The following is a 25,450-nucleotide window of genomic DNA, read 5'->3' on the forward strand; positions in this document are numbered from 1 at the left end:
CAGGTGCAATTATTCATCATAATATGAAGCAATCTGATCCACTGTATTTGTTTTTGTGATTTCTGGTCATCTTTTATCAATTAGAAGGAGAGGAGTTGTAGATATATCCTGAAAGTGTTGAAATAACAATGAATAACAAACAGAAAAAAGCGCTGTAAACGGAAATCTGGTAATTCTCCTTGCAAAAAAAAATATTTTATGTAGCAATGATGTTTGTCACCATAAATGTCTTTTAGTCTTTCACAGAAAATAAATTACTTTTTTAATAAATGACTTTGTAGGCTTTAATAAAGTAAAATGATTAGTGTATATCAGTAACAAAGTGCTGTAATTCAAAGAAAAAAGATCACTCAAAATCTGTATTTATTTGTGCAGCATTGTCATAATGAAGTATGTTTCTTGTGATGATTAGTAATAAGAGGATACTCATTTTACAAGAACCTTACAGAATTACAAGAAAAATAGTAATGATATTAGGCATTATGCACATACTGTATCTGGGTATTTAGAAACTCAGGAATTTAGCACAGTTACTGATTTTTGTCAATTGTGTTACTGCTTTCTTGAATCTATCCTCGCCTTAAGACATTAGTACAGTATATAATATTTTGGGTTGCACCTGTATTTGTAAGTGGGAAACTTCAAATAAAACTTACGATTAAGTACGTAATAGGTTTCTATTCAGTAGTTCCACAACTCATTGACAGCAGCAGTCTGCAACTGCACTGAGCAGTAATCCACCAAAGCAAAAATCCTATCACATGGACCAGTGTTGAATAATCTATAACCAAAGAACTGCAGTATTAATAGTATTAACTGGTCAATTGTAATTTTAAGTGTTAACTGCAGAAGTATAAATCCAATAGGATTATGGTTCCTAGAAAGCATACACAGCAGCAGGGACCTTGCAATACCCCCATAGCAATGCTGTTTTATTTGTTAACCTTCTCCTGGGCAGGTTTTGAAAAATTAAATTACAAAACAGCATGCCCAGACAACTGACATAGTTATATTTGTTTGACAAAGGTGTCTTCTGTTTGTATATTTGTGATACTTATTTAAATGTGTTGATATGTTTTATTTACATACATGTAATTAGGTCATCAAGAGAATAACTTCTTATTATATTAAAGTATATATATAGTGACATGAAAATGTCGGCCCATTTATCGCTACTCAAGCACGCTTACAATAAAATAAATGTATTTTCATGTCACTATATTTTTAAATGTATTGTCAGTTTTTATATCGATATTTAATTTGTTATTTTCTAAATTATTGGGTCATTTGTACTGTATGTAGACACGCTTTTAGACACAATTTTACACTGAATGTTTAGAGTACCCCATATAGATTGCTACATTAAGCGACTAAGATAAAGATTTACTGATTTAAAAGCAACAGTGACAACAGACAATTGTAGTAATTATTATATTTGTATACGGTGTTTTAATATAAGCAACTGTAAAATCGCGTAAAACTCAGATTTACTGTGAATAGCACTGTCTGCTCCAACTACTGACGTAAAATAAGTTCTAGGCTGATAATTAGCAAGCTGAATGGGGGCGGATGTGCTAAAAACCAAACGTTTAAGTCCCAAAATTATAGTTGATTTTATGTTATTAGCATCAATGTACAAACGTCGCTCACTTGGCTCGGACTAACCACTTGCACAAAGCCGGCGACCCCATACTGCGCATGTCACAGCCTGGCGAATTCGCAAGGGTCCATTCGCAGCGGTTCAAAGTCTCTCGGCTGTGAATTCTTGGTTCGTTTCCGTACTCATGGCGTCTACATAGATTTTGTGTGCGCTGCTGGGGCAGAGGAGGCCGAAAGAAGATAAGGGGCTGCTAAAAATCAGCTGTTTCAGGGAAAATATCGCCTTCTGTGTGGAATTATCAGCCAGTCCGTATGTGTCCTGCTGGTTTCCAGTGGCGAATGTGAACGCGCCCGGTGTCCTTTCGCCTACCGAGCGTAGTGCGTCATTGAAATCCTGCGCGTCAGGTTATCGCAGACCTGCCTTGAAACTTTCTTTTTATATCTGGAGGGATTTGAAAGCTATACGTATCCGTTGTGTTACATGCTCTAGATCCAAAGCGCCAAGGATTTTTTTAAACAGTTCTTGCTTTTTAATTTTTTGTCTTGTCCTTACGAGGAAGTTGCACTGCTAGCGTTACTCCTGAAGTGAAAGCTTTCGTTTTGGCAACAGTCGGCTGTGAATGACCAGCGCACGCCCTTCTCCTGTGCAGGTTTATTTATGTATTTTCGGTTTAGGACCAGCTGTCAGACTACTTGCTAGACCCGATTAGCGTAAATTAATTTAAGGTCCAGTAAACAGTCAACACACGTACACGCGGGCACCTTGCATTACACTTATAAGCCATAAAAAAAAAAACTTTTCCAGACCGGATTTCGTCGGATCCGTTGAAAAAGAAAAGACTGCTGTTGCACTTTTTGTTTTTGTCATTGGGGCGTGTACCATGAGAATAAAGAAGTTAGAATTTGAAGGTTTATACTATCATGCACCCTATGTATACGTAGGGGGTGGGTAGTATCACATTTATACATACAGCTACAACCATATTTTGTAGATAAATACATCATTATGCTGTGACACTCTCGGAAGATTCTGAGAGCAACACGTTTGTATTCACTTGACTGAAAGGATCACTGATTTTTTGTGTCACTATTTCGTGCGACTGCATGCCAATTTATTTCACTGTGTGGGCAGTTTAGAAACGTTGCTTAACTTCATCGTGCTGGGCATGCAGCTCCTGAAAACGGTTTTGCAGAAGACGGACTACAGGATACCAGTCAACCCGGGCTTCAGAATGGTCTGATTTTTTTTTTAATGTTGAAGAATTGAAAACAGGTTTGTCTACGTTTCTGTTTCTACCCACCACCTCCCAACATACAACCACCACCACTTCACTCCTGTTTCTCTTAGTCAAAGTGCTTATTTCGGGAGCATAGTGTGGTCTCTCGGTATCTTTAAATGCCAACATCAAGTACTACGGTGTATAGTTTAAACGATAGCGGTAGTATGTTACGGTAATCTCATCACATGGTCAGGCTGCGTTGGGAAAATCTGAAATTAGCGTTGAGAGCCGAAATATGCGGTCTGGCACATTCGTTTCGGTAAAAACAAAAATATAGGTGTCGTTTTATTAAAAAAAAATCATGGATAACTCCTCCTCCCAGAATAAAAATAAATAAATAATAACTTTGTTGTAGTTGTGTTTTCTATACAAATAAGGAAGTTAAAGTGCAGTATCTGCTTACTGCCAACAGGTTGCACCACTGTAGTAAAATCCTCTCTTCGTAGGGCAGCGCGGGGTTATAATATACATGCGAGCATTTGGAAGCTCCATTTTGTGCATTTCAAGGCGGAATAGCCGGGGATCTTTTTTCGCGTAGGAGTATAGAAAGAAATACTTTGGAGTACAACATTTTTATCGTGTTGGGTTTTTTTTTGCCCGTCAACAACCCGCGTATCGAGACGTAGACAGCAGACGAAAATATAGACAACAACAGACTGAAAAGCTATTCTTGGCTTTCGAGTCTACAGAGGAGATAAAGTCTTCCACTCCCGTGCTGAGCGATATCGTGAGAGATGACAGTTTTAAGAAAATGACACTCTCTAATACATATGCTTCTGAACGGTAGGCTGAAGTTTTTTTGTTGTTGCTTTTAAGTGCTTATTTCTAAAATATCCTTTTAAGGTGATCGTCTCTTCCCTTAACTATTATTTCAATGTTTGAAGATCCGACGATGTGTGTTATTATGAAAGGAAAAAAAACTTATTTTTAAACTTGAAATATTGTATGATTTTAACGCAATAATTTTTACTTAAAATATTAATAACACACTGCTGATTTGAGATGATTATTATTATTTGGTATGCGTACTGATTCACACTGTCATAAAACTATTTTTGTTATTTTTAAAACTGCCAAACAAAACAAAATGGTCAGTTTATTGGGTTTAAAGTTGAAACTTGACTTCTGTGTAGAGAGATATGGGATGTTTGACTTCCATGACACTTGTCAAATTAAGACAAATAAGAGTAATTTCTTTTGAATATAAATGTGTTTTAAAGAATTCATCTTTCATAAAGTGTAATAATGTAGCATTAATATAAATATGCATTTCGTTTTTGCAAAACTAAGTCTTAGTGATAAAATGACCCCTGATCTCTCTTTTTGTTAATATTGTTAATCGTGTAATAAATAAAGGTTTTTTTTTCTTTCAGTCGTTTATGCAGATCCTGTACAGTAGTCTTGCTGTATAGATTTAGGCCTTCAGTCCAGAATAATAATACTACATTTACCGATTTAGAAAAATGTGTGAAGGCAATACGTCATGAACCGACGGTAAAACGGTGAAATTTGGCAGAAATTATCGATATTGTCCTACCAAAGGCCTACAATAAGATAATACACTAGAAACAAAATGTTCCCACTTAATGTTATGTCAATTATTATTAAGAAACAGTTTTGAAGTTTGCTGGACAGGACCTTTCCCCCATTTCTCACGCACGTGGTTGGTTAGAATCGTGTCGTCGTTTTTCAATGACAGGTGTGAAAGGGGTGTTTTTTTAAACCACGATTGGGTACTTTCTCTTACCCGGTTTTTATAATGGTGTAGGATAAACAAGCTTCCAAAAAAGAGATGCATGTTATACTGTATAAACATATATGGGAGGCGATTTGTGGTTTCGTGTCTTAATATATTTACGTCATGACTAGCCTTTATGTCTTCCTCATCTCAGGGAATTTAAAAAGTGTTCTCCTTTCCAAAATAATCAAACAGCACAAAGTTTGCACAATTTCATAACAAAAACATAAACAGTAACTGACAGTGTTAAATGAACCTGTATAACTTCTGTGTTCAAGCAGAGTTTGTCAGTCACCTCTGAACTCTTATCTCATTGTTGTCAAACACCTTAAGAGGACTATTTGCATTCAATGCAAACACGTATTTCTGTGCCATTGTTGATTTCTATATAATTTGGGAATTCTGTTTTCCAAATATGTGGTTATTTGGTGCCACTGTCCCTGTGTGCTCCCTGCGATGGACTGGCATATTGTCCATAGTGTAGTTCACGCCTTGTGCCCTGTGTTTCCAAGACAGGCTTTTGGTTGCTGCCGCCTTAACCAGTTAGAACCAGTTTTCAGAGAATGGATGGAGTAAAGTTTTTAAGATAAACCATTTTGCTGATCGCCCTGTATTTAGATAATGCATATTCTATAAAAGGTAAAGTCTCATTCAGTAGCTCATGCTGTGCTTACAGTCCAGTAAATACCAGAATAAAGACTTTTTTTTAGCTTTTTGATTTGGTTTGACATTTACGGTAGCACAACTTTTGAAAAGATTTAGAAAACAATTCCGTGGGAAGTTCACTTAAGAAATGAAGAATTGTCTACTGAAAGTTCAGAAATATGCCATTATGTAGATTTGGGGTATGGGTTTACTTATGTATCATTCTTAAATTCACACAAGGCAGCCACATAATGAATCTCTCAGCCTTGGTTTGAATGACCCCATTTAATATTATTAAACCGAGGGGGGTGGGAGGCTGTTTTTGGTAGTTTGTGTAAGACTAGAATTACAGCACTCTTGATTCATAAAACAGACTGAGGTTTATTTATTTTTTTCAGCATATTTAGTATTTCTTAAGTATAATTAAAATCTCTCTATGAATCCCTTGTATCTAATTTTGAAAGCAAGCCATGGTACGTTGTGCATCCATTTCCTGCAAGCCATCTTAACGGCACTTTTTATTCACAGAGAAATCTAGAGAAAGGCATGACTGGTATTTTATTTGATTTTGTTTTTATTTTTGTTCTGTAAGAGCAGGGACAAGACATGGAACAAGGAGGTCTGCAGCAGAGCAATAACCGCGATGAGAGTGTGAAATTTGTGGAGTACAGTGGAAGAGGGGAAGGAGCTTTCGGGGGTGGAGGGAGCACAATGGCAGCTTCCACGACTTCGACAGTGGCTCAGCCTAGCCCCAGAATACCGCCAGTTCCTGGAGACATTACTAATGGAGTAGGCACCAGCGCACCCCAGCAAGAGCTTACCACAGCTGTTTCAGCCTCCATGGGACTTTACATGGAGGAGACCGACTCAAAAGTAGCAGGAAATGACTTAAAGCTGCAGCAGCAAACTCCCAGCTCTTTCATTTTAGGAGAAACCAATTTCTCTCTCCTGGAGGAGAGCATCGCAAACCTGAACAGGTCCTCCACAGCCGCAGATGCCCTCCCGTCCAGATCGGATCCGTTTTCGCTCAAGGCGGAGGATTTTACAGCCATGGATAAAAGCGAACTCGATTTGGAGCAGGATTCGTTTGGGCAGGGGGAGAAAGACTCCGACATTAACCCCCGGCTTTTCGGCGAGGACCAAAACACCCTCGACATCTTACAGGAGCTGGACCTGCCCGGCTCTCCGAAAGGAGAAATGAACGGGAGCCCGTGGAACTTCACGGAGTTCTACGACGGAGACGAAGCAGCCTTGCTGACCTCCTTGGCCACAGATGAAACCTTCCTGATGGACGTCAATACGTCTAAAGACACCAAGCCGGTCGTGAACAGCAGTAACTGCACAGGTGTCAATGGCACAGATCAGCAGATGCTTGATCAGAGCACCCCTTTGGCCTCCGTTAAAATGGAAAAGGAGAGCTACATCCAGCTGTGCACCCCTGGGGTTATTAAGCAGGAAACTGCAGACAGAAAATACTGTCAAATGAGTGGCGCGGTTCCCGACTTGCCAGGTCCCGTGAATTCCCCCATTTCGATTTGCGGTGTGAGCACCTCAAGTGGCCAGAGCTTCCACTATGGAGTTAACGCCTCACCCACACTTAATTTACAGCAGCAAGATCAGAAGCCTGTTTTTAACTTGTACCCACCGCTTGCTGCTGTGGGCGATTCCTGGAACCGAGGCCAAACGTTTGGGGATGCCGCGGGGATGCAGAGGGGCAGTGAAACATTTGCGGGCGCACCTGGTTTCTCTGCCAACTACGCCGGGTAAGGAAAAAAGATAAAGCAACCGGTGTCGGCACAAATCAGAAGTACTGATTGTCGTGTTAGCGAGAGTTGCATTTCCTTTAGTGTATTTGAAGGCAGTGAAGTGCGTTTGTGCCTGTTCTGTCATCACTTCTCGTTCATGATGTGTGGATCAGGGTATGTGCAGTGCAGCTATAGCTGAATCGCAGCCTAAAGCTATATGTCTCTCGTTTTCTGACACTTGTTATTAGAACTTAAATTATACATTTGAAAATTACTCAAATGTCTGTCTTTTGTGAGACACTCCATCCGTTTTCTTGCGGTGCTTCATACTGTATACAGAACCCCCAGGTATTGTTTTGTTGTTGCCCACTTTTGCTTTTGTTAAATTCCGTTCTATAGACAGTTTCTTGAAACCAGTACTTCAGCTGGACAGCGTTTGAACAGTGTATTAAGATTTTTGCTTGCATTGCAACAGGGGGATGTTTTGTGTGACATGTCATGACTTTTCTTAACAAATGACTCCCTGTAATCTATTCATGACAATGCAAAGTGCACCCTGTAGAGACTACTTATGCTTATTTTTTGTAACAAGGTGCAAACTACTGTGACCTTCTTTCCACTTTCCTGGCAATAGGTACAGTTGAATACTGATGTATTGTGAAATATTATACAGTACTGGGTTTGTTTGGTCAAGGAATAAAACTGTGAAACCTTTTATCAGTCTGCTTTTCTTAAAGCGTCTTAATACTAGCTTTAAGAAAAGTTAGTGTGCCAGATATTAAAAATGATGCATTTTATTATCACTCGCTTCAGAACTGTGTCAGTTCCAGTGGTTATCTGGTCAGATGAAATTACTTTTCTGTAGGGAAGAACACCATGATCTGATTAATGCCTTTGTGTCACACATTTTGTGTGCAGTGCAAGATTCCCGCCGAATTTGTCCAAGGACAGGAGACAATTGAATGTGCTGTTTGTTTTTTCAACAAAGATTTAACGTAAGGACAAAGATTTGGTGAAAGAGATCAGTTGATCTCTCATATTGCATTTTGCTATATGATAATTTTTTAAAAAGAGGGAATGCCATAATAGAGCAGAATGGCTTGGTGTATAAGCTGCGTGATGCAGCTTGTATCGGCACAGCAATTTAAAGATGGAACCTAAGGCACACAGTCCTGACATACAGCCCTTTTGTCTTTTGTGTTATGCAATTTAAGTTTGCATAAGAGGTCAGAAGAGGTCTTAGATCGAACTGAACCCCATAACTAGTACTGCCCAGGGTAATCTTTGTTTGAGGGCATATTGTATTATTATTAATTTATGTGGCCGACACTTTTATCCAAAGCAACTTACATTCGCTCCTGTTTTTACTTCGGGCATTATACTAAAGCTGTGTGAGTGAAGTACCTTCTGGTCACTAGTCTAGAGCCCTAACTGCCACTCCACATTGCTGCCGAATGTATGCAGAGAAACAAAAATGAAAAATTAATGGGCTCACGTGGTTTCATAACTGGCAGGCCACGTGTACAAAGCCTTACAGACCAAGTCTGAGCCTTTGCCTCAGTGTGCATCCATCCAACAAACACTGTAGAATTAATCCATTGAAGAGGGAAAAAGTGGAATCTGAAAAATGTTGTAAAGTCACTGATATTGCAGGGTAGAGGGCTTGGCCAACACATTTAGTTCAGAAAGGTTACCAATGTGAGGGGGACATTTTGGTGTCCTATCTAGCTAACCCATGTGCTGTTTAACCCCTGTTCTATACATTTGCTGTCTCAGCCATTTCTAGTGCCCTTGTCTTGCAGTCTTGATATCATGATAATGATGCTGCTGTATACAGTAAGGCTTTTTTCTGCATACAGTGCATGTATTTTAAAATACTGTACAGGAAACGCTGTTCAAATCAGAATCAGCAAGCTGAGCAGCAGCATTTCCTGCTCAGTTAATGACCTTGTGCTCTTTCTGCTGGGTGCACATCCTAGCTGTAAAATGAACGCTTTAGGGAAGCTGGTGTTTGGCCATTGTTTTTAGTCTCAACAAGTTGGATAATGTAATATAGCACAGCTGTATTGTTCAGTAGTGTTCTTCTGCAGGCACCTTTGCAGTGTTACAGCTCAGTAAAGAGCGCTAAGTTCTTCTTCTTTAGGCCTGACCTGATATCTGTAGTATGATGGATTTGAAAATATGCATTTTTAATAAATTGAACTGAATAAATCTATTATGCAGTAAAACACACAACACTTACTGTGTTAATATCCTTATACTTGATTTACACGTGCCTTTTTGAGGTTTTGCCAAATCACTAGATTGTGTGTCCTGTGCCAAATTAGTGACACTTGCATGAATTGTTGTGAGGTTAGTTGAGAACCTGTAGCATTCAGAGTGAATAGTGGCATTGTGACTGTTGTGGGGCCATCATATACGTTAGTATCCATACAAGGGTGTATTTGTGTTTTGGTGCAATTGTGGTGGTTGTCTCTCTTTCTGAAATCCCAGAGGCATCTCTTGACTTTTGTGTAGCACTTATGCAATGCAGATGTGTATTCATTGCCCATGCTTTCTTCACTGCAAGCACAATTCTTATAGGTTTCTTTCACCTTTGTAGCATACTTAAGCCTTACTTTGTTGCATTGTTTAATAAGGGTGTGGCTGATTCTTCACATTTATCTCTGAGTAGTTTTCAACTTGTGGTGCACTGTAGCTCAACCTCTAACACTTACTTAATAAACAAGCAGATGAGGTTATGTTCCTTATTTTCGCTGTGGGAACAGTGCCTACTCCATTGTGAAATGGTTTTTTAGAAGTCTCATTTTCCAGCAGAGTAGATGTGGGGGCCCTGTGCATTGCCAAACGGAGTGGAAGTTCGTGATTGTTGCATGTGTGAATATTCTGTTATAGAATCCTATCCTGCTTCTGCACTTCCCATTGAAAAGTCTGACCCTTTCTTAAAAAGTTAGAGGTGTGAGAATCGTACTGTAGTCTGATCTTACACCTCTACATAGTGAATCAGCAAGGGTTCACAGCACATGCATCATGATGACTAATATCTGGCACATCTCAACACAAGCATACTGTCATTACCATTTGCAGAATACATATGCAAGGATTCCAGCATCAGTGTGTCCGTTGCAAATTGCATCAGGGTGAAATGTTAAAAGTAATAAGAGAAATAGCATCTACAGGCGAATCAGGTGTTTTTTTCAATTTTAGGAAGATAATTAAGACCTTTATCTTCCAGTAATTATCTTTCAGTTGCTGCAAAAATAATTCTGCAGTAGCTAAACAGTTACATTGTGCTCTCCTCATGATATCAGTTTCAGGTTTTTATTTGCTGTGGGATGACCCAAGGTTTTGTTCCATCAGTTTGATACAGGCAATTTTTCACTTTTTCTAAAAGAATTGTGTAGTTTTGGTTGATGTCAGATTCACAGATAATGGCAGAGAACTTTGGAGGCGTAAAAAGTGATTCCCTTTGTAATTTTCACTTTCTGGGTACATCAGTGAAATGAGGCTTCATCAACTGTGAAAAGTTGGATTATTTCTATCTTGGAATATTAATAATATGTAATCCCTAAATTTGTATCACCTCAGACATTAACATTTTTAGTTGGACAAAATTTATCAGCCTGGTGCTTATTACTGTAGCGTGCATTACACAATTTAGCTATTTATCTTTAAACATAAGGCCTTATTCTAAAGCTAAGATACTGTATGATTTGTAACCTCTGCACCTATTAATCTTCTTTATCACCACATCAGGTTCTTTGTGCAAAAGAATGTGGAAATGCAAATCACCTAAGCAGGCAATTCAGTCAATTTAGTAGTCAAGAGGTCATTTGCAATGCAAATTCCAACTCGGTCACTCTCAAAGACCAGAGCTGGTCATTGCTGACTTAACGGAAACAATTTAACAAATTTACTGACAAAAAATGTGTCTTTACAAATTGATGATTGTAAGCAATCCTGTAAGACTACAAAATGTGCTGGGCTGTAATAATACTACATTGTTTCATCATGTTTAGTTTTTATTGGCTTTTCATGTTTTTGAGCTTTGATACTATGATGTATGGGTTTTGTGGTTTCATAAGCAGCAAAGTTTGTTATTTTTGTGTTGAAAACACTTGTTTAGGATTTCAGTTGTAAGTTTTGTGCATTATCTACTGTATATCGTCAAGTAAGTCAAATCTAAACGGAACACAGGCATAATGTAAAATGTAAAATTATGCCATTAAAATAATTTAATGAAAAATACAGTACATGTAAAAAAACACATTATAGTCTTAGGGGGCTTTAGTTCCTAGAATGCTTGGAGAGGCTGATTTAGTTCAGAGTTCATTTGGCACCCGAGAACGGTTCATTTTGGCAGGTGTGAAATGTCAGAAATGTTTGTTTAAGATCAGAGTGTGCACCAGAGAAGCAAACTAGCGTTGACTTGAAACAGTCCTTGGCTCAGCGGAGGAGGAATCCAGCGCAGTTCATTCTCAAAGTCAGGCAGTTTAAAAGCAATCGAGCAGCTACAGTTCGCACACAAAAGAAACTAAGCCGATCTGCTAATGTCTGACCCTAACCCCCAGTTTTCAGTTCAGCGTGAACAGGTCCATCGTTCATAATATCTTTTTTTATAAGGAGTTTACAACGAATGTCTGGGAGTGATGACAACTAAGTTCACCTTTGCATCAGCTGCCCTAACTTGATATAGTCCCTGACATCATTTCCCCGAAAGCTGTAAATATCATGAATAAGCCTTTCTTCAACTTATTCGTGTTTTGTATCCCTTCTTCACACTGTTTCTACCTTTTGCGGCTCCCCCCTTGGTGAACATCTCACTCCGAGTGTCTTCATCTTGTGGTCAGGGCCAAGTGGATTAAGCCAGATCTTCCCATGACTAAGCACTCAATCAAGGTTTCCAGTGCACATTTCACTCAAGAAATGACCCAAAAACCTCCACGAAGATACCCTCAAAGAGCTAAACAAGTTATCAGCAAAACGGGGTTAGAAATCGAAAATAAAAACCAGGTTCAGACCCAGCTACTGGCAAATCTGTGACTGAACATCTTTCACCTGCTCAGCTGGTGTTCCTAGGAAAACGTTGGTGGAATGTGTATTCAGTTTTCTTCAAAATACTTTTTTGCATCGACGTCCCCTGAGTGAGAGAAGCATTGGCTTAGCGTTTGTGTCATTACCCAATGGTCATATTAAGTCAAAAAAAGGATTTGTTAGGGACTGCTAATATCTACAGAATAATGCCACTGGAATGAATCATACATTCAAAGCGTTTTGTATCCTTTATCACTTTTTTAAACTTACCCTTCGTGAATAATATACCAGGAAAATGTAGGAGTCTCCACATGATGTTCCTAATTCATGTAACTATTTCAACACATCTGATGTTGAATTACCACAATAGAGCTAGTATAACAAGCCTGAATGCAATGGATGATCAGTGTTCACTGTATTGAACAGTATTTTTATACTGTTAGGCTTAATTATAAAGCATTTGGAATTAATGATAACATTTTACACACATTCAGGATCACTTAAAAAAGACATGAACTGTTTTAAGGAAGATCTAGTTTGCAAAGCCAATATAATCCGTATTTGTGTTTTCCAAAACATTTTAAAGCAGATATATTTAAAAGAATTAATTACTGCAATATGTGACTGTGAAAATAGGTTAACAATACGACTTTTACTGCTAAAAGTGAAAATAAGAAGCAGCTTAATTTTCTGGTGAAATTTGTGTAATAGGGAAACAGCATTGGATGTGTTGAAAATCTTAAGTATCTTAAAGGATTTAAACATCACACGCAACTCACACGCAACTTTTTAACTGTAACTGCACAGACACGACTGATTCTTAAAAAAGAGAAAATAAAAACAAATTCCCTCGAATAATCACTAAGGTATTTTTAAAAATTAAAGCTGGAAAAAATAAACAGAACTTTGTCAGTGCAGCTGTTGCCCATCTCAGTGCAATGGAATCAGTCTGTTGAGGATTTAAGACATTTTCAAATCATTTTCATTTTTGTCTTCAAAGATGATGCTGTATGACGTATTGTATGTGGTACCAAATGTTGCCTATTTTTTTCTCAACACTTTAAGTCTTTATGTCTGCAAGTCTTTCATGAGCACAAAAGATGGTGTATGCAGTCTATCACAGCAAATATACGTGTTTTTACTGTGCTGCTCTACAGAAGACTTTTCTGCCCTGTGTTAGCTTAGTGATCTGTACCCTTGCCGTGAGTTATGGTGTGGTGATGAATGGTATACTTTATGAAATGGGTCAAATATGGATTCTGCTTATCTGATTATGTTGTATTGATTTTTTTCTTTAAATTCTTTGCTTTGTTTAAACTTGTTTGTAATCTAGTCGCAGAGTGGAATTTCCTGCTGTGGCCTAAATCTCCATGGAGTTCGAATACAAGCCTCCTAGGTATTTCCTAAGTATCCAGAGCCTTTTAAATGAGGAACTGCAAACTTCATATTTTCTAGATAACGTGATTTGCTATTTCTTTTTTTTATTGGAGCTATGATGTGGTTGATGTAATGGCTGTTCATCTGAAACTCTAGTCTTGGAGGTATGCAGTGGTTGCAGCTAGGGTTACATTTCATTGGTCCCAGCTAGTGCAGTGTGGGTCCAGTGTCTAGTCTGTAGATATTCATTTTAGTTTACAATCTGAGTGCTAAGAGCTGTTGAACGATGAAGTGTCTTAAGTTCAATTCTGGCCTAGGTGCTGCTTATTCTGTCTGTTTCTCTAGGCTCCCCTTCATTTAAAAAATGGAATTTAAAGTCTTTTAAATCTGTTTTGTCCTTCTGATTCAAGTATTAAAGGAAATTAAAATTTCAGTGAGCTTGCTAACAAATTAACTTAAATATTTTAAAAAACCCTGAATGCACCTTAACACAGATGGAATTGTGAGAGACAGCAGGTGCCTTTCAGCTCTATGCTTTGAATATTAATGAAACCAATGCAATTTTCCTATACTTTTCCTATTATCTGTATCCTCTCTTTTAAACCAATTAAGCTTCTTTAGAAGAACATCACTGAGGTGGAAGGTTTTGGCAATTCCTTTTTCAGGAGTGTTTTTTCTTCTAACTTTAAAGAACTACACAGTAAAAATGTTTTCTGCAGTCATTACAAAACAGCGATTTCCAGCTTTGTTTTAATTGGATTATTTCTTTCTTTTCTGTTACTGGGTACCTTCTGAAGGGGCACTTTACTCTCACAGATGTTCTGCACAGATGGGAGGGAATGGTTTTGTGTTAAAAAGGAAATCCATATAATCAGTGTGCTGTGGTTAATAGGACCAAACAGTTAAAACAGTTATCTGGTTCCCCCTTGTAAGATTTCTGTTCCCCTGGCTCTGGACCAACTACTGTACAGCACATAGCTGTAAGTGGAGATTGTTTCTTGCACTTGTGTGTAACTGTGTCACAGGTGATCTTTCCCAAATTTAGAAGTGGTATATTAGTAAAATGAATACAAAAGGATATAGTTTCATATTTTACCAACAGCTTTATTTTAAAATGTTGCAAATTTGCATTTTGCTACAATACGTTGCAGGCCCTGTATCAGTGCACCTTGGTAACTTTTGTGTAATATAGGCCTACTTTGTTTTACGTGTCGATCCTATCTACTGTATCTCTGGAGCATACGGTTTTGAGCGATTTCTTCTATCAGTTTTACTTTTTATTGTAAAGAAAACTGCCTTGAGCTCCACTGTGTTTTTTTTTTCTTATGAAAGAATGCAAGGCCAGCCTGTTTCCAGCACTGGGCTGTGAAGATCCCGTGAAGGATTCAGAGGAGCGCTGCAGTTCAGCCTTTCTCCCCCGTGACCTTTCCCTGGCTGAGTTTGTTTGTCAGCTGCAGCAGCATGTGATGTCACTGACGTGGCTGCGGTGCAGGTGTCTGCAGCAAAACCCTGTGCGCGCTGACTGCGGCCTACTCTGGGGCAGACTGTCCTGAACGGCATGTAGCTTTTATTATTGGCAGATGAGCTATTTGAATGGAAAATAAAAAGTGGTTCAAGGTAAATTTTAGTCTTTAAAAAAGGCATCAAACAGTGGGAGCATCACTAAAAATATTTTTGCCGAGTGCACCACTGATACAAGGTACTTATTTGCACTAAGAGCTGCAGGAGTATGCAAGAAGATACCTAGTCGTGTTATCAAAGCTGAATACTTGATTCTTTCATGAAATGCCATTTTTGCATCAATTGGTCATTATTAACCCAACCAGCTAGATGGGCTGGATGGTTTTGAATCTTTTGTTCTATCTCAGACAAGAGCTGTATCTATCTTTGGTTTAGCTTCTGCTTTTGTGTTGATGTCTTGCTAAGGAACTTTGATTGTTAGCATAGATACGTTAGCATAGGGGTTATCTCCAAAACTTGAAAGAGGGCATGTATGGTACACTATTTAAATTAATTCATTTTCAATTCTAGGTGTGTAATATGAGGCTGTAATATGCATGTTAATCATAATCTTACCAGCTAAAAGCAGCATGTTTTTTAACTGGAACTGATTTATGTAGTAAATATGCCTATATTATTGAAAGATTTTTCATTGTCATGTTTTAAATTGTCACATACACTATTAAGATAAATAATTGTAGTATACGCTGTTGTCCTAGCAAATATTATTTACGGACTGCAATTTAATTTTGGGACTAATGACAGACATTATGTGCATGATTATCCAATTTAGTCAAGTTAGTCAAGCTGAATTGGAACAAGACTGCTTTTTAGCACAAGTTGTAGTGATAGTGTAAAGCTTCTGGATTCTGAATATTTTATACAGTTGCAGGTTTAAGGTTTTTGATATCTTTCCATTTTGTAAAATGTATTTATTGAGTGCATTGACAGCTTTTTCTCTATGGATTAAATCATGACAGTTTTAAAGTCTTTAATTACATTCATCACACTCATTATTAATGCCATGCCTGAGTTCACTGCCTGAGAAAGTAACCCCCTCCTTGCTTTGTTTGTGTCAGAAAAACCCTTCAGCTAGTTGTTCACAGAGAAATTTAGCCTGTTGGACAATATGTGTCACACTAAGCTGCAAAAACCTATGTACCAAAGAAAGTAAATTAGCAAGCTTCTGCTAGAGGATATTTCAGATATGTACAGCAAATGAACTGCAGAAGATGCTAGTTGAAATTTAAAAAAGGCAGGTGGAAAATTGTTTTTTATGTGCAGCACTAGATAATATTCTAATCATTGCCTGGGTAAATTATGCAGCTTAAAATGGGTCTATTTACGGAAATACAAATGTTTGTAATGCTAGTCTTTCAGCTTTTGTATAATCCAGTTTTTAGTACTTTGCCTCTTGCAGAAATTACATAGACATTTTTTTTTTACTTTCTCATCAAAACAATGAAAATCTTTCGCTTTATATTGAATGAAGTGATGCAAAGCCAGATAGGAAGAAACAACATTAAACAAAGCAAATAAAAAAAACCAAACAGCACACAACATCAGTTACGTTTATATTAGAAGTGATCCCATAATCTCTGAGAAGGAATTCAGTAATTAATTACTGACATTTAATGATGTTCTGACCTACATTTCTTTCCTATATTCATGATATTATATGCAATCCAAATTTTAGATCTCTTTAAGCAACTGTATAGCTTAGTCTCGTGCTTTAAGAAATGCTTATTATTGTGATATTGGTATTGGTTTATAATTAATAAGATTTAAGTTATTAAATTATTAATCTGCTGTTATCAATACATTTTCAGTGTAACTGGGTTGATATTAAAATATAGGAACATGAAGTAATAACCCATTAATGTAAAGAGAGTAAGCGTACTGACACAGAGAATTTTAAAAATTTTGTTCTCACTCTGGGGGAGTGTAATTAAATACAAGCAGGACATATACTGCATATAGACTATCTGGACAAAGTTGAAGCTTAGTATCAGGTTTGCAGTAGGTGTAAAAGTATTACTTTTACAGAGAGTACAGTTACTGATCTTCAGAAGGATTATAGTTCAGAGGTAATAACTGATTAGTTGAGATGGATTTACTAATTTTGCTCAGGTAAATTGTGATGCATATTTGAGATTAACATTGTGCAGCTTGTGTTATGTGTGAGTGAACCTCCTAAGTATGTGACATTTAGAGGCTCACTGCTAGTTTGTACTGAGCTCATACTTGGGTTGATGGAGGTGGTATTAGGGCACCATAGACAAGCCTTTCATGCAGAGTCAATCCATTCTCACGCCAGAGTGTTGAATCACAAGGCTGACTGGCCCTTTTATGTTTTCATTAATTTTCTTAAGGCTTATTTTTCACTTCCAGTTTCATTAGCTCCCTGAAGCAGCTTTTTTTTTTCCTTAAGCCCTAATGCTTTCTCACTCTTATTTGTCTTTAATACTCATAAATATCACCTTTACATGTAAGATGGCATCTCAGATTTCAGGTAGTCTGGTTTAAATGCTTGAGTTTCACTTGGCTGGTTTCATCTGAAGTTGTAATGTTAAGCTTGATTTGTTTTGCCACACCCAACCCAATTCTATTTTAATCATGGGTTCCAAAAACTGCTTTGGATTATGAGTTGAACTTCTCACACTGTTAATGTAAAGAACTGAGCATTGGTATGTAGGGATATGCAATCAATCTCCAAAGTCCGTTTTCACTCCAGTTGTGCTCCAGACCTGGTGAAGAAACATCGTCAGTTTCGTCACACACGCCACATTGCCCCGGCTTCATCTCTGTTTTAAACCTTTCAGTTGTGTAATTGTCAGCATAAAAACCACTTTACAAAACTCCAATTTAAATTCATCCTCAAAAGAAGAAGAAAAAAAAATGTTTTCTAATTTTTATTGATTCTTTGTAGCCTGCAGGCTGACACAGCTCCCTGTTCAAACCTCTGCATCATGTTGTCACGTAAAGCCTTTTGTAAATAAGTATTAAGACTCTAAAAAGAGCACAGGAGGTGTGAACATGCTCTCTTTTCCGTCATTCGGTTAGCACACAAGAAAAAAAAAACATCTTCCAAGTTGCATGTACAGATTGGTGGTTTAGAAGTCTAAACTATGACAGGTTTCAGTTTTAAGCTTTCTGCCTCATTTACGCACTGTGTACAGGGAGTAAACTGAACAATTTTTTCAGATTGTGAAATTTGGCATAACTAAAGCTTTTTGCTTCCATTGTCTTTGATTGTCAAGGATGGTTCTCTATACTGTATTTAACCAACTTAAACCATGTTAGATGGAAGAGGCCTAGACTGACTCAGAAGGTGTCAGCAGTTAGGATGTGCGTGGATTAGTGAAATGTGTGCAGTGTTTGAGGTACAAGCCTGTTGTGTACATACTACAGAGAATTATTTGCCCATGATCTTTCCTTGCTTATCAGCTTTAAGTTGATAAAATTTCAAACCAAAAAAGCTAAATAGACTTGTAGCTTATTAGTTTAATCACAATTCTGACAGAAACCTGCTTAATTCAGAGGTGTCCGTCTTTATGATATATATAAATTAGTTATGGCATATTTTATCATCCTTAAATCAAACAGGGCCTCAAGAGTGAACTCGTAATCAGTTCTTCTTTGTAATTGTACCAATTACTGCTTGTGAAATGTTATTTCACATCATCTGTCTTTACTTGATTCTAAACAAAATATCCATATTAATATCTGGTACCATGAAAAGGGTCTAGTTTCCCTCATCATCAATTTCCCTCCATTAATAATAGTATTTGATATATTATAATGTTAATACATTTCTAATGAAGGTAATCTGTGAGTGAATATTTACTTGCACTTTTTAAGGTACTTCTTATACAAGTGTGATGTAGAGGAGACAAAACATACACAGTGCATTGTCAGAAATTTTCCATCTCTCATATTTACCAAGGTTTAAAAAACTGCAGCTGAAGATTTACTGAGTAAGGATTCACTTTATAATAGGAGCCTTTATGCTTACATCGTCAGTGCAGTTTGTCAGACTTCAAAGCTTAGTATTTGAAATAAGAAAAATAGATATAGGCTTTTTTTGGTCCTTTATATTATGATGAGGATACTAGAATGACTTTGTCTGGTGCTACACAACCTCCATTTTGTCAACAATATGAGGTTTATTGCACTTGAACTGTGAATTTGAAATGCTGACAGATATAACTAAGAGATTTATTTTAAGAAAAAAAATAAAAGGCTTATGGTAAGTTGACTATTCAGAGTTCATGAAGGATGGGATTGTTTTTCCACTGTCTTTATGGATGCTATACCCATCACATGCATGAATGGACAGACACAATAATACTTAACTAATGTAGGACAGGCACTTAGAAAAGGCTAGCTCACCACACTTACATCATAATTCTATTTTTGACTCTTCTGCAGCAGTGGGATTTCTGCATGGTCCCATAAGATCTTTCAAAATCTTGATGTTTCATTTCCACTCAGGTATTGTGTTTTGTCCTCTCTACTTCACATTTATAAAAGAGATAGGTTCCTGTCAGTAATCTGTATATTATTTTGTTGGCTGACACTTTTATTCAAAGCAACTTGCTTTTACCGGTGCTGGATGGATTTGCTGGAATAATCTGTATAAAATCCAACATCAGTGTTTTTCTGTTGATGACTTTTTGCATGATCTCAGTTCTATTGCTGAAGGGCAGTCTATAGATGTTTAGGAATCTTGAAATCTTTCAGAAATGAAAGGTATTGAAACCATAAATGGAATTCATGCATTGGTGCTGTACTTTGGTATTACCTGTAAGTGAGTCTCTTTATATGAGAATGTCTGCACAGCAAAAAAAGAATAGTAATGCTTAACATGACTATGCAATCAAGTTTCCAAAATCACTTTAAAAATTGTATTTGTCATTTAATTCAGGATCTTGCAGGATACTTTGCAAACATTCTACCAGGGACAAGAAGGCTCCACGGCCGAAACGTTGTGTTTTTTTTTCTTCTCTTTTCAGCATGGAATAAACCTATTACTTGTTCCTTTGCATTCTACCAGGGATGCCTAATTGTGATCACAGTTGTGATAAATGTGAAGACTGAGGTTATGGTGCTATAAAACGGTGACTTGACAGCAGGTATCACAAGACGTCCGCTGGAGTTTTGAAAGTACTGCCCGAGCCTGTCGACCTATTGCACACCCACAGTATTTCACCCAGTGATGTACTGCAAACTTTTTGCTTTGACATAAAAAGTGGATCACAAACACAGTTGAACCTTTTCATTTTCCACTGCAGAAAAGATGGGCAGGCTGGAAGGGTCTCATGTTCTGTTTGGTGAATGTAAGATTTAATTACATTCCTCCACTCGCGTTCTTCAGCTGTAGTCTCTCTATACCCTTTCAACTCAGTTCTTTAGTTTCACAGTAGTTTTTATTATGCGTGGGATTGACCGACACTGTTTTGTTAAAATGATCTGTTCTACTGTAGCAGATTCCTTTCTTTCGTTTTTCTAACCCACAGGTTAAGCAGTGTGATTCAGCTGTTTCTGCATTCTGTGACTTCAGCTAATAAATGGCAAAGGTGTACAAAGTCTCTGTAGTAGCAGGGAACCATTTGGTTTCCACTGCCGTTGTCTGCTCTCTTATTTTGACTTGCAGTGCTGTCAAGTTGAGGCATATGCTTCACTGAGGGCTGCCCACATCTATGATTCTGGATCTCCTCACCCCCACGCAGACGTTTGATCATTTCAGTTGGTTTTGTAACTAAAGTAGTCATCTGCCTTTAAAGAAGCCCATGCTTTGAATTGAAAGTCGTACCGGAAACTTGAAACTTAATATTCATTTCAGGAAGTGAAAATGAGCATCACATGTTTTATTGTGGTTTATTTACAGTGTTCTGTGAAGAATACACAGGAGTTACAGTACTTCTAATCTGTGGTGAATGTGGGTGCTTGTATTTCATTGGCAGAGATAGGTCTGTGTCAACAGAACTATATGATTGAATAGTAGGTGAGATATCATTGTCAGAGTAACCTTTTAGAGCATTTTTTTTTATACAGCAGATGTATAATGTTGATGCAGAGCTGCAAATGTTAATGTTGCTTAAATTTCTTTGCAGTATGTGTTATGGATGGTTATTTGTTGGATGCAGTATTTGTTGTGGATTGGATGGGTACCCAGGTTAGTGCATTACTAGATTCGTTTTTAGATTACTTGTACACTTCAAAACAATCCTACAGTAAGAAACCATACTTATTATACAGCAATAAAAAGTCAAAAAATAAACATTGACCAGGCTGTGGTAAGGAATTAAATAGAAGTCCAGACTATTGCTGATGTACTAAACACATTCAGGGTGTGGCTTGATTGTGGTGTGAATAAGAGATGTCTCCACAACTTCCCAAATGAATAAAAAAAAAGATTGTTATAATGGTCTGGGCAAGAAAAAGCTAATGAAGAACAGGGGTTTTGCAGTATCAGAAAGTATAAGGCATGCCTGGGCAAATCTTGACAAATAATTTTATGCAGATGTTTTTTTTCTATTTTGGAAGGGAGGGGTAGATGACTGATCCTGGTTTTGTCAGGATGTCTGAATATAAATGGCATGGAAGGTGAACAGTAACACATCCGGGTTAATAGGTATTTTATGTAAAATCTCATTAATTTAATTAGATTTAGGTCTGACCAGGTGTCTTGGTTCGTCCCCAGCCTGTGCTGACATGCCAAGTACCATGATTAACAGCCTCCGGCAGTTGGGTTATTTTTTCTAACACTTTGTAAGTTTATTTACCTCCCAGGAGAATTGCCTAGGCTTCTGCGTCCTGCTCCTATCGCACTTGAGTCTGAGCCACGCAGCTCGCAGCCAAAGCGTCTAACCACACTTTGACAAATCCAAAAACAGGTAACAAATCTCCTGTGATGCTAATCTAGTGTTGGACAAATCCCCTGGGTTTAAAGCTTTGACTGTAATCACAGAGGGGCACCAAGAATTGTGAAGGCGGATATATTTTTTGGCTGGTTATTCTGCAAATGACACGGTAGCTTAATCCTATCCCTTGATTTTGTTTCACAACACTTTCTCATAATGACATGAACACTGCAAAGAGGTTTGTGTTCCAAGAAAAACAAGACAAAATACAGTCTTGTTATTTTCACCTGAAGAGTTAGAGGCTTTATGAATTATTGTTTTTAGTCTGGCACTTTATGCTAAGACCCTCTGGTTATATAGCTAAAGTTTGTGAGGTTTATTGGTAGGATTGAGGTTTCACTGCTGGTAAAATATCAGCTTCATTAATATCTGATAATGATAATTTTCTTTTGAGGATCAAGGTTTCATACCTCTTTAACAAATTAGATTTAGAGAAGTTGGTCTCTAAACCTATCCTATGTTGCTTTGTATTTTGCATACAGTAGATGGCTGTATCTTCCTTTGCTAGTGTGCATTCATACTATAGGAATAAATCAGTTGAGTTCTTAGTCAGCCAGTGAACACCGTTTTCTAATTGAGTTGAGAAACCATTTGTTTATTTTGGGTAAGTTTAGTAGAGTATTAAATTACAGATGGTGTCATAGGAATATGAATTCATATTTAATCTGTGCTAATTGTGAAGTGCAGTTATCACAGAGCAGAATGTAAGCAGGCATATCAACGTTGGCATTAGCAACCATTTTTAATTGTGAATAAATGTTAGAAATTGAGCTATGACACCATCAACTGCGCATAAACAATCCAAAGTTAGTTACTTAAAATTAATCCATGTTGTAGACGCCCGAGCTGTTGTGATAATACTGTAAGTAAAAAAACTGTTTGCTCTGTAGGCGCCTTATCAATTTAGATTAATATAACAGCGTTGCAAAAGGTCCATAAAACCTATTCACAGTTCCGTTCACTGCTGTGTTTCATTTAGAAGCATGAACGCGATGTTAGTGCGTCACAAGCGCAAACTGATTCCTGACCAACAGGGAACTAATAAGTGTGAATGTCAATAAAGTGATCCTAACATACTGTTTCATACTTCAAAACAAGAACATTGTTATTTCCCTCCCTACTCTTACTGCACAAAAGGTACTTTATTTATGGCTGAACGTATTGTATATTGTATATAACTTGTGTATTTTTTTTGTTTTAAAATTGTGCCTTTAAGAGTTTAGAAAGGACATGGGTTGCAGCCTTCAATGATTTGTCAAAATTTGATTTTTCTGGGCTGTTTTATACAGGTTTTATACAGCTAAAGGTGACAAATGAACTAGCCTTTTAAAAGCTTTTAACCTTCCATGTACCTGCCAAACCTGCAAAAAAGAATGTGGTGGGGCAGCCATTTTCAGAATCAAATTCCATCTGCCTTGCTCTAGCTATTTCCTGTCAACACAGAATAGTTTGACTCATATCTTAAACCAGTTCTGCTAAACAACAGTAATAATAAAGCATAATCCAAAGGTTAATGGTTTTAATTAAAGGATACGGCAGTGGAGATTTTATATACTTTGTCAAGTGTTGGGTGCACTCCAGAGTGCTGTTGCGATATGTGGTGCTATTAACACTTTGTTGTAAAACAGCCTTTGTCGATCACTGCGCTGCAGAGCGCTTCCACTGCGAAGTGTTGAAAATGAAGAGCCACTCAGAAAGAAGTGGCTGAAACTGGCATCCGCTGAAAAAATCAGGCGATGCCCTCCCTGCTGGGAGGTGCGCTCTGTTGCCCGTTAACCCTGGCAGTCCACCTGCATGTCCCTGGCAGGCAGGACCAGTGTCCTGATAAGTTATGCAGATGGCACACCCTGCATTTTGTAACCAACTATAAACAAATCTGTCCAAGTCATCCCATGCTGGTTCCTTATCTGTTGTTTTTCCAAAGCACTACTGATAATTGCTAAAAACACTTTTTTCTTATTTGATGCCGAGTACCTAATTGTTTCAAAATTAAAAATCACATTAAAATGAAAATGGTCATCTTTGATTTCCTGCACATCTGCCTTTTAAAACCGTCTGTTTCTTATTTTTATTTATGGATGTTTTTTTTTGTTGTTTTAATAATGAATAACCTGGTATACATCATTTCTGAGCTGTGATTGCATGATGTGTAAATACACAAAACAATGAACAGTGTTCTTCCCATAGAACAGATTTTCCCAAGATTTGAGATTTTTAGTGAGAAAGAGGACCCAGCTCAAAAAACCATATGGTGGGAACTGGTTGAATCCAGTATTGTCTAGATACCTTGTAGCCTGAACTCCTCAAGATCTCAGAAGCTCAGCAAGGCTGGGCCTTGTCAGTATTGGACCTCTAAGGGAAACCAGATTCCTGCTGTAAGTGATCTGATTGGAAAAATATGTGGTTTCCAAATTGTTATCCCATTATTGTGTACTATGCAGTAGGAGCTGCATTCTTTTGACACGGCACTAAACCAAAGTCCTGACCTCTTGGCAATTAAAGATTTCTTTTTGAAGGGATTCTGTTATCAGCTTTTACAGTCTGAGTTCCCTTAAAGTTGGTGAAGAAGTCTGTCACTTCTCTCCCCACGACTACTGGTGCATTACAGCTGCCACACATCCCCCAGGTGGGCATTGCCCTTTGCTGGTAGAGGAAGAGAAGGATCTTCTCCTATACATAAGCGCCTTTTGAAATCCTTTGGAATGAAAAGCCATGTATAAATTCAGGGAAATAATACTAATAATAAACTTTATTTTATATAGCGCCTTTAAAGGTGGCTTCTCAAAGCGCTGTACAGGATGACAACAACAATAAATAAGAATAATTCACAAGATAAAACACAATTACAATATATAGAGGAGACCGTGGATGGTGGTACTAAGAAAAGCAGAGGGGTGAAGAATGGAACCAGTTAAGTAAAGGCTTTTCTGAAGAAGAGGGTTTTGAGTCTGGATTTGAAGGAGTTTAGAGAAGGTGACTCTGATATCCTTGGGGAGAGAGTTCCAGAGCTTGGGGGCATAACAGGAGAAGGCCCTGTCACCCATACAATGTAGACGGGCTTGGGGGACAGAAAGGAGAGCAGAATTAGAAGAGCGAAGGTTGCGAGGTGGGGAGTAGGGCGATAAAAGTTCAGACAGGTACTGAGGTGCCAAGCCATGCAGAGCCTTATAGGTGAGCATGAGGATTTTAAAGTCTACATGGAATTTGACTGGAAGCCAGTGCAAGGACTCCAGGATAGGAGTAATGTGAACACTTGCACTAGACCTGGTCAGGATTATGGCTGCTGAATTTTGGACATACTGCATTTTGTTCAGAGTAGATTTAGATACCCCAGCGAGTAGAGCATTACAGTAGTCAATTTGAGAGAACACAAATGTGTTGATAAGCTTTTCAGCCACAGTTAGTGATAGCATAGGGCGTAGTCTAGCGGTATTTCTGAGGTGAAAAAAAGATGTTTTGACAGTATGCTACACATGTGGGTCAAATGTTAAGCCAGAATCAAATATAACCCCAAGGTTTTTTAATTTTGATTAAAGCTCAAATAACTGTTTATTTTTGGCATTGCTGTTTTTCAAGATTCAGAGGGGAGGGAAATTGAAAAGCAAA

General features: G+C 37.8%; 1 protein-coding gene across 4 annotated transcripts in view; it reads left to right on the forward strand.

The window, feature by feature from the left end:
• Window positions 1-1,699: 1,699 nt before the first annotated feature.
• The window catches only part of nr3c1 (nuclear receptor subfamily 3, group C, member 1 (glucocorticoid receptor)), a 71,147-nt gene continuing 47,396 nt past the window's right edge, over window positions 1,700-25,450 (forward strand). Inside the window, exons 1-2 of one of the 4 annotated variants that reach the window (XM_088932248.1) lie at window positions 1,700-2,872; window positions 5,855-7,025. In XM_088932248.1, coding sequence (XP_088788374.1) covers window positions 5,869-7,025 — 1,157 coding nt within the window. In that variant the 5' untranslated portion in view covers window positions 1,700-2,872; window positions 5,855-5,868. Of the gene's footprint in view, window positions 2,873-3,376; window positions 3,663-5,854; window positions 7,026-25,450 lie in introns of those variants that run through there. The other 3 variants (XM_088932245.1, XM_088932246.1, XM_088932247.1) reach the window with 3 other exon arrangements.

The sequence above is a fragment of the Atractosteus spatula genome, chromosome 14 (assembly GCF_055471065.1).
Source record: "Atractosteus spatula isolate fAtrSpa1 chromosome 14, fAtrSpa1.hap1, whole genome shotgun sequence".
NCBI classification, from domain to species: domain Eukaryota; kingdom Metazoa; phylum Chordata; class Actinopteri; order Semionotiformes; family Lepisosteidae; genus Atractosteus; species Atractosteus spatula.